Genomic DNA, 10,202 nt, shown 5'->3' with positions numbered 1-10,202 from the left:
GTGCAAATGTATGTGAAAATTTTCGAAATCAGTGTTCTAAAAATCGTAAAATGTGACTAAATATGGAGACTAAAGTCTAGATGAGTTTAAGCGATGCTTGGACGTAAAAAAATATTTTATTTTTTTAGTATTATTTTAAAAGTTTGATCATTTTAAAACTTATTTAATAAACCAAAATAATATATACCAAACATCTAAAATTATAAAATACTATATTTACTTAATACAATTAGTCAATTATACAATTTTTGAGTTTTCAAAATGTAAATGAAATTATTTTTCATGGTTTCAATTTTCAAATAGACTAGTCTTGCTTAAAATTTTATAACGTATTTTTATTTTTGACTTTTGTATTGATAAAGTTATTTAAAAGATAAAACCAAAGTCAAATAAAATGCTTTTAAAAAAGAAAAAAAGAAAAAAAAATTAATAAAGCGCCACTAGGTGCTCATTGTCAAAGCGTGACATGATCTTTCGTTTGAGCCTTTGATTGAAGTAATTATTTGCAAGTAATGTAAAAAAAATTGCTCAATTTTGTGTACTTATGTTTTAAGCTTTTTCTATCAGACATTTTTATCTTCAACTCTTTACTAATTTGCATATTTTTTCTTTGATGACATTCTAAATTTTTATTAGAAAGATGTAAAAATTCTTAATTGTCTCTTATATTTTAAATAAAAAAATAAAAAATTTAAACAAAATTTGTCCCTTGTTTCAATACACGTCAGCAAAAATATTTGAATATAAGTGTGTATTTGAGTCACATTATTTTAAAAGAATGTATTTTGGAATAATATATTGATAAAGAATGTGTGGTTAAAAAATGAGGAAAAGTTTTGAATTTGAGCATAATATTATTTTATTGAAGAATGCATAGTTGAAATGATATCAAATTACTATTTAAAAATATATTTTTTGAAATAATGCGACTCAAATAGGGCTTAAATCGTAATCATGGAAAAGATATCCTAATTAATTGAAAATTGATAACAAAAAGACTACAAAAAGTTGAAAAAATATGAGTAAAAGTTGGAAATCTCTTCTGCAATTAAAATATTATGTATATAATAAAAATTGTGACGTAAATATAATAACACCGGTTTGAAATTGAAAGAAATTGAAAAATTAAAAGTGATGCCTTGTAGTCCAAAATGACATTTTTAGTCCATGTTTGTCTCCTTTAAAATAAAACTTTTTAATTTTTATATTCATTTTATCTTTTAATTATACATTCACATGAAAATTACTATTTAAAACATCGGATTAAAAATTAGCCAAAAAAATCAGCACAAGGCCCGTTTTCACGTTACCCAGCTCAATGGTCCTTTTAAAAAATCCCCCCGAAATCTTTTCTGCCTGGGACAGAAACCCTAGCGCTGTAATTAATTTACGTTTCTTTCTCCCACTCAACTTCGATACAAACTCAAATCTTTTTCTCCTCGTCAATGGCGAAGTCGAAGCTAAAACCGGAAAATAATACCGTAATTCAACAGGAGGGAGAAAATAAACCACAAGAACAAGTAGAAAATGAACACACTCAACAAGAAGAGGAAGAAGAAGAGAAGAACTTCGAAGAATTGGGCATCGATCCTCGTCTAATTCGGGCACTATCAAAAAAATCCATAGAAAAGCCCACTCCAATTCAGCGCGCCGCAATTCCTCTTATTCTCGTAAATTTTGCTTTTTTATATATCCAAATAGGTCTCTATTTCCACTTTTTTAGCTTGGTTTTTATGGTGGGCTTTGATTATACAGGAAGGTAAAGATGTTGTGGCCCGAGCTAAAACCGGTTCCGGGAAAACCTTTGCGTATCTTGTTCCTCTGCTTCAAAAGCTTTTCTCAGATATGCCTTCAAAGAAGAACCTTGCTCCCACTGCTTTTATTCTCGTTCCGACCCGGGAATTATGCCAACAGGTATTCTTTTTTCTGGCTTTGAATTTGATTTAGAAAGAAAAGTTGATCTTTTATGCGGGATTTGTTGTATTGGTTGGTTTTGTTCAGGTGTATTCGGAGGTGATGTCATTGATTGAGTTATGTAGAGTGCAATTGAAGGTGGTTCAATTGACTAGCTCAATGTCTGCTTCTGACTTGGTAATTTTGTTTTATTTCGGTTTAATTATTTAACAGTTATGTTGATTATGTAAAGGACAATATTCTTATTATTATTATTTTTTTTTTGGCTGCAGAAAACGGCATTAACAGGGCCACCTGATATTCTTGTATCAACTCCTGCTTGTGTACAAAAATCGTTGTCCAGTGGCATTCTCCTAGCTAAAGCTATTCAAGATTCACTTTCAGTTCTTGTCCTCGATGAGGTCTGCACTATAAATATATACACACTAATGCCTGCACGCGCGCGCGCACACACACACATATATATATTTTTTCGAAATTTTGAAAATTTTTAGTGAGTTCTTTCGTGGAGACAGTATAATTTCAGCCAAGAAATTTCATTGTGTTCCTCAGTTAAAAATTGTAGACGATGTGAAAAAATTATTTATTTTCAGCTTTACCATCCTCACTGCAATTGTCTTGTATGAATTGATATCATTTGTTAAGCAAGAGATTCATGGTTGAATATTTCATATCAGGCTGACCTTCTTTTGTCGTATGGATATGAGGATGATCTCAAAGCTTTTACAGCTCATGTACCCAAGCGATGTCAGTGCCTTCTCATGTCTGCTACCTCTAGGTGTGTTTCACATTTTTTGTTACTGTATCCATGTTACCATGCTCATGGAGGAGGTTCCTTGAGATTCAGATTCTAATTGTTCGTCAATGTGTCAACAATTAATATGTATGCTATATTTTTGACACTTCGATTGAAAATCCACAAATAATTCTTCAGCTGAAAAGTGAGAAAGTTGCATTTTATTTGTCGTGTTTGGAAAGTGGGATAAGTTCCTCTAAATATGTTGTAAATGAGGTGTTGCTAGTTCGCGTTGTCCTTGTTTCAAAGTCAAAAATTAATTCTAACCTCAAATTCATGACATGAACAACTTTTCAACACACATTTCATCAATTTTTATCAAAATATACTAATTTAGTCCCTCCAAAGAGGGGCATAGTATATTCTATAATAGGCACTTCATATTTTGCTCAATGCTGTCCCTTTTTAGTACTGCTGGCCTCCTGATTTGGGATATTTTTGCCATGATTGCTACTGTGCTTTGGGCAGATTAGTACTACTCCTCCTTCAGCTAGATGGGAGCTTCTCAAATCTGAACTCATATTCATCTCTTTCGTTCCAAGTTGCATTATATATAATTCAAACTATTTTTACATTTTGATTTTTAAAGTTTTTTTGGACCTCATCTGTTTTTTATTATATATTATTTAATTGTAGTGCCTAAACAAAATTATTTTCGTTTTCTCTTGTGACCTTGTCCATATTTGCAGTACTGATGTCGATAAGCTGAAAAAGCTTGTTCTTCATAATCCCTACATCTTAACTCTACCTGAAGTGGGAGATGTGAAGGATGATGTTATCCCCAAAAATGTTCAGCAATTTTATGTAAGCACTCATCTATTTCAGGGTTCCCCAAAATTGTCATGCTTTTTCCATGTCTAAATTATGAAAGCCCTCATATTGGTACTGCTATTTGTTATATATTTGTTCGCATAGAAGAATTCTTTTCTTCTTCGAAGGGCTTACTACTAGTTAAAATTTGACGTACCTCTTGATATTTATTTTATATAAAAATGTGCAGTTCCAATTTAGTGCTTCACCATTCACAATCCTGAGTGAAATTTTTGCTTCATTTTGTTCCTGTTTTTATTACTTGTTTAGATTTCTTGCAGTGCCCGTGATAAACTTGTGCATATCCTTGCCCTATTGAAGTTGGAGTTAGTTCAAAAAAAAGTGCTGATTTATACTAATACAATTGACATGAGTTATAGACTGAAGCTATTCTTTGAACAGGTAGCTTTCTGGTTCTGGTTAGAATCAAAACTTCTTTCTAGTTCTAATTACAATGCTGACCATTTTTTATTCGTGCAGTTTGGTATTAAATCTGCAGTTCTAAATGCTGAGCTGCCACAGAATTCTCGTCTACACATTCTTGAGGTATTTACTAGAGTGTTGCAGTATATTGAATCAGATCGAAGCTTACCATTTTTTCCCCCCGAGATGCCCCACCTTATTTATCTTTTTATTGTTTCTCAAGTCTTACAATTTCTTTTACCCCCCTCAGGAATTCAATGCTGGCCTCTTTGATTATTTAATTGCTAATGATGACAGTCAATCTACCGCAACAGGTAAAAATGATAAGGAAAATCATGGTGCTGGAAAAAAGTCTAAAAAACATCCCAAGAGAAAATTAGATGGAGAATTTGGAGTAGTGAGAGGAATAGACTTCAAAAATGTGCACACGGTGAGCTTATTCTTTGTTAAGTTGTAGAATTTTACTTCAGTATTATATGAGCTCGGAATATTCAATTTAAAATGCAAATTCCATCAGTCTGAGGACTAAAGAATGATTTTTCTGTATGTTTTGTTGGTAATTGTGCAAATTGTTTCACTTCATATGTAATGCTGGGTATCTTATGTCTTCTAAAATACTCATTTTCCTGATGATTTCTTGTTTGAATCTTTAATATTGACAAGTATACCAAATTGCAACAAACCTGTCAGGCTACCATTCGATCCGTCCCAAATGGGATATCATGGTTTAATTTAGAAGTGGTTTAATGATCAAGTTGAAAGATCAAATGTTTCTCTCATTTTACTATTTTATCACTTGGTATGTGATTTAAAATCAAATGTGGGACCTATAAACAAAGAGTGGGATAAAGTGAGAGTTTAATTATTTGACTAAAAGAACAATATGAGACAAATAATTTGAAAAATAGACATTATTTTGTAACTTCTTAGGGGACATCCATTTTTGAGTTAGGAATTGTCTTCCATTTTTGGCTCTTTGGGCCCAAAACCACCTTTCCTCTAGTGCTTCTCGTTGCTGCATTCCAAAGATTGCATGGTAGAGGAATGTATTTTTGATATGCGTATTTATTTTCATTGATCTCTTTTTACTCGTGTTGATGAAAAAGTAGACAGGCTGACTGGTCCATCTTACTTTGTTGACATTGCTAAGCAATATATTTGTTGATATTATTCTTCATACTATTTAAATAAAGTTATCCCGTTGTATAGATAATTGTTCACACTTTAACAGGTTATAAATTATGATATGCCTCGGACCGCTACTGGATATGTGCATCGGATTGGACGTACTGGAAGAGCCTATAACACTGGTGCATCTGTCTCTCTTGTAAGCTTCTTGACTATATAGTTTTATTTCATTTTTGCTTTCTAATCATCATGTAAGGTTTCTATAGCACGGACATTTCAACTAGGGTAGCTTGTGCTTGTCCGACACGTATCGATACCGACACTTCTTGGACACTCTACCATAAACTTTTTTTTATTAAAAATATTATATATTTTTAACTTAAAGTTATTAGTAAATAACAAATAAGTACCCGTATTTAAAAGATTTCAAACAAGAAAAATTACTAACAATTATAAAACTAAATTTATACTATATAAATGAAGAATTTAAAAAAATCTAATTAACGTGTTCACGACCTGTCGGGTCGGTGCTGCTTTGAAAAATTACATGTCAGCATGTCCGACACGTGTATCGTGTCGGACACACGTGTCCATGTCGATGCATTATAGTGTAAGGTCTTCTAGGACTCAATAAGACTACATAATTTCATGACAATGACGTAGATAGAGCTTGATTCCCTTAATTATAACAAATATATGCTGTATTTATACTGCTATGACATTCTTCTTTTTCCTTTCTGTATTGGGTAGATTGGATTATGGTAATTATGTTTCCAATATGCCTGGCTTAATACTTTAACTCTTTCAACAGATTTCTTCTGAGGAGATGGAAATTTTTGAAGAGATTAAATCTATTTTGGGAGAAAATGATGGCGAGGATTCAAAATTTATAGCCCCATTCCCTTTGCTCAGCAAAAATGCTGTGGAATCCTTGCGATACAGAGCTGAGGTAATTGATGAAAAGAGTTGATATCTGCTTGTGCATTTTTTCTGCCGAGGTAGATTTATCTTGCAAGAGTAGTGGGCATATGCTACTGGTACTTTTTGGGAATTGAATATGCTGAGAATGACTTTCTGTTTATATTGATATTAATGTTGGCATTGGGAAATCTTGACAAGCGATAAAAAATTAATGTTTCCCAAATATTAGCTTTCTAGAACTATTTTGAATAATATTCCCCCCCCCCCCAAAAAAAAAAAAAAAAAAAAAAACCTGTAATCCTGTTACTGTTTCTAAATTTTCCTGGGAATGTTATGCCTGATCCTGATTATGTGGTTTAATGTCATTTAAGGTTCAATATGTGTCACCCTTTTTGTACTTTCAACAAAATAATATAGCCAAATTTATGCTTTACTCTATGGAAATGCAAAAAATTGACCTGGTGGCTTGCAGGATGTTGCAAGGAGTGTAACAAAAATTGCTGTCAAGGAATCTCGTGCACAGGATCTCAGAAATGAAATTCTGAATTCTCAGAAGTGAGTTATTTTCTGAGAAGAGCTTTTTCGAAATAATGTTGTCCTTCACCATTATTTTCTTCGCGTTTCTCCACTTTTTGTTCGACTTCATTTAGGTGTATAGTTTCATAACATCTAAATCATAAACGTAACACATTTTATTTGCAAATGTTAGCATTGAAATTATTGTTATCTGAATTACTGCTATTTTATTGTCTCAGGAAAAAAGGTCGTAGCTAGCTTCATTTAACATATCTGAATACACAATCGTGACTCTTTTGCGAGTGATATGCCTTGGACAAATTTCTTGATCACAACGATGGTTCCTAATCACATATTGTGTAAATGGACAGCAACATGCAAATTAGTACTAGGAGTGCTTTAGTTGCTTAAAGTCATGCTTGTTGCTTGACAAGTCATAATTTATATTTTGGATCCTTGGTTTATTAAGTAGTACTGAAATTGAATCACCTATAGTAGGATAGAGCACATATTTGAAAGTCAAAGTTTAATTTAAGAACTGCAACTGAAAAGTGTCCAATTTTCCTTGTGCCCTAATTACTTCCTCCTTTGAATTTGTTTAGGTTGAAGGCTCATTTTCAAGACAATCCAAAAGACTTGGGTAATAGTTTTGTAATATGATTTCTTGACATTCAATAGCTCATCAATCAATGAATCGTTAAATGACTATTCTTGGTTTTTTGATCAGATCTTTTGAAGCACGACAAAGTTCTGAGCAAGAAGGACCCTGCTCCCCACTTGCGTGATGTGCCTGAGTATCTGTTGGACCCAACGACGCAGGAGGCTAGCAAGATTGTTAAGCTTGCTAGAGCTGCTATGGGAAATACCAACCCAGTTCGTCGAAAGGGGTTCAAGGGGAAATTTCGAAGTAAAAACCCTCTTAAAACCTTCTCATCTGAGGTATTGTGATATCTTATACCCTTACGATCATGTAGTCTGTCTCATTTTTCCATTTATTGTAATCATACATCATTGTCAGCGCAAGATGATTTCTTGAAAAGTAAGACGTTTCTTAAGGCCGCATTCTTGGCATTTTATTAAGTATCCTAAGTCTATTTTTTCACTGGGGTAGGTGGTGGTGTAATTAGTCCTCAAATGAGATAAAATGTAAAAAAAGTTTTTTTGATGGCAACTCTTATGCTAGTGTCGAAATAATTTACTTGTTTCCAATTTCGACATGTAAAGCAATTTTTCGATTTGAAAACTTAATTGTAATTGAATAAACTTTTTAAGCTTAGCAAAACATGCCTCACCGTCTTGTTCATACAGTTTCTGCACGTGGTCTTGATGTTTTTATTGTCATGTTCATATGGCTATTTTATAGCGTTTTCTGTTGCCAAATGATCACCAAACACTTTTACCTGCCTCTCTTCTTGGTATATAAAGGTTTAGATTGAATTCCGGCTATTTTATGGCGTTTGGGTTGCCAAATGATCGCTAAACACTTTCTTAATTTGATTCCTAAGATTTAATCAGTCTGCATTTAGATCAATACCTTTTCTTAGTAAAAGTATCACGACAGTTGCATATTCAAGAAAATTATCATGGTTCAGGGGCCAAAGCGAGCACCTAAAGCTGGGGTGAAGAGGAAAGGAAAAGACAAGGATGAAGGACAGAGACGCAAGAAAAAACAATCTATATGATCTTTGCAATTAGTCAACTTACGATGTTTTTAATGGTAAAGGATTATTTCTTTTCTTATTCACAATTTTGAATTAGATGATAATTTACTCAAATTGTATTTGAATCCTTGAATCTCTTTGGCAGTATGTCAGTTTTAAAGCACGTGTTGTTATTTTGTTGAATTATTTTGTGTACTTTCTGATAGTTATTGGAATTTTTGCCGTTCAAATTTGTTATACAACGGCTTTGGGATTTCAAAGTTAGTTGTTTTTCGCAAGTATGACAAAGTCGATATGAAATATCTTATTTGAGGGTCGGGTACAAGGTTTTGGATACGTGCTGGACATGGTGGGATGCCAATAGGTCCCATGTCTAACATGGATGCCTTAGTTGTGTCTAATGGTACATTGTCTTGTATTTTTAAATATCGTAAGTGGAGAATCTTGATGATAAAGTCTGTTTGAATTTCATTAATTTTCATTTCATTATATTTTGTTTTTCTTTTTTCTTTTTTTTTCCTTTATTTTCAATCAGACAATATTTCATAAAATAATATTGCATGTAAATAAAAAAAAATTCATTTTTTTCAACCATTCATCTTTAAAAAAAAAAAATGCTATTTTACCAATTTTCATTTCCAAAAAATGAGGGCCAAACAAACGTTGGTTTTTTGGTCAATGAAATCATCCAGTTTTACTGTTACTGTTCCAATGTTGTTTACATAACCAAGATCCAGATTCGTTTTTTAGAAATTATGAAAACTATGTTGTCGACTTGAAAGTGCTTTAATCTCTGCATAGTTTGAAGCCAAAGTTAAATATTCATTTTAACTATAAATTCATTATTATTAATTTATTATTCACATATTTTGTGGAATTCATAAATCTGCATTATAATCTCATTTTAATGAAACCCAATTGTAAAAAATGTAGGAATGATTGAATATAAATTTATACTAGCATTGATTGATAAATCAAAATTTAAACGGTCTATTTATACGATTCTTTTGGAAATAGGCTAACTTAACATGGAAACGATTCATTTAGTTGATTTGTAAATGACTTCGATTTAATTATGTGAGTAGAGAAGTGTACTTCTGCATAATATAGTGAAAGATTCATTAATTTTGAAAGCTTGAAATCATGAAATACCTTAGGATCTTTCTTCTTATTTTATTTTATTTTATTTTTGGGTATGAATAAACACTATCCTCGAATGCCACCCCTAGTGCACCTTACAATTTCAATTTCAATCCAAAAATCATATCTTTCCATCCATTCTCTTTCTTCCACTACCTCTTTATATTCTAACCTGCATACGCTCTGACGGCTTCTCTTTCTACCTAACCCATACTCCCAGGCGTCGAGAGCAAAGACAAAGCCGACAACCCGTCAAGGAGGTCAACCAGCTCCACCACTGTGCGGTGCTCTACAACGATGATTTGAGTGTCGGCTAGTTGTTTGCCACGACAGAGCCTGGCACGGCTCGTGCTTTCAGGGCCAATTAAGGTGGCACTAGGCTAGTTAGCCATCTGGGCTTCACTTGAAGGTGAAACTGTAGCGATAGCAGTTTGAACACAACTTGTGTTCAAGTTTGGCTGGCTAGGTGTTCGAGTTTGGTTTCATCTGTAAGTAGAATGGTGAGGGTGTTAGTGGTGGAGAAGGGGGTAGCGGCCCACCCAGCTATTTGAGTTTCAACTGTAGGTGGTTCGGTTGCCCATCTGTTTGAGTTTCAGCAATAGATAGAGTTATGGAGATTGCGTTGGTATTAGGTTTGGTTGCCTTCTCAGCCGTTTGAGTTTTAGCAGGAGAGAGAGTTGGCGGGATGGGGATAATGGTGGTGGTCTGGCCAATCAATTGAGTTTTCAGTTGTAGATGGAGTTGTGGATGTGGGGGATTTTGCATTCCCGGTGGATTGAGTTTCTGTGACCAAATCTCTTGAATATGTGACTAATTAAAGTGATGGGTCATAGGTTACATATTCAACTGAGTTGGTCACATGTTACAAATATAAGAGATTTGGTCACCTGTCA

General features: G+C 33.3%; 1 protein-coding gene across 1 annotated transcript; it reads left to right on the top strand.

Moving 5' to 3' along the window:
• Window positions 1-1,285: 1,285 nt before the first annotated feature.
• On the top strand, window positions 1,286-8,355 carry LOC111365441 (DEAD-box ATP-dependent RNA helicase 16). Its single transcript, XM_022985984.1, has 15 exons — window positions 1,286-1,670; window positions 1,756-1,914; window positions 2,002-2,091; window positions 2,187-2,315; window positions 2,592-2,692; window positions 3,400-3,514; window positions 3,791-3,922; window positions 4,001-4,066; window positions 4,194-4,373; window positions 5,175-5,270; window positions 5,883-6,020; window positions 6,465-6,547; window positions 7,111-7,148; window positions 7,236-7,447; window positions 8,101-8,355. Exons 1-15 carry the CDS (start codon window positions 1,446-1,448, stop codon window positions 8,188-8,190), a joined length of 1,854 nt encoding a protein of 617 aa, XP_022841752.1. The 5' UTR covers window positions 1,286-1,445; the 3' UTR covers window positions 8,191-8,355.
• The last annotated feature ends 1,847 nt before the right edge of the window (window positions 8,356-10,202 follow it).

This window comes from Olea europaea, chromosome 17, assembly GCF_002742605.1.
Source record: "Olea europaea var. sylvestris chromosome 17, O_europaea_v1, whole genome shotgun sequence".
Classification (NCBI taxonomy): domain Eukaryota; kingdom Viridiplantae; phylum Streptophyta; class Magnoliopsida; order Lamiales; family Oleaceae; genus Olea; species Olea europaea.
Note: the sequence above shows the minus strand (reverse complement) of the source record. Positions and strands in the feature narration are given on the sequence as shown.

Excerpts from the sequence above, each read along its gene's own strand:
- LOC111365441 (XM_022985984.1), top strand. The coding sequence starts at position 1,446 with ATGGCGAAGTCGAAGCTAAAACCGGAAAATAATACCGTAATTCAACAG. Across the intron at positions 3,923-4,000 it reads TGAAGCTATTCTTTGAACAG|TTTGGTATTAAATCTGCAGT; the intron begins GTAGCTTTCTGG and ends TTATTCGTGCAG. Across the intron at positions 6,021-6,464 it reads CCTTGCGATACAGAGCTGAG|GATGTTGCAAGGAGTGTAAC; the intron begins GTAATTGATGAA and ends GGTGGCTTGCAG.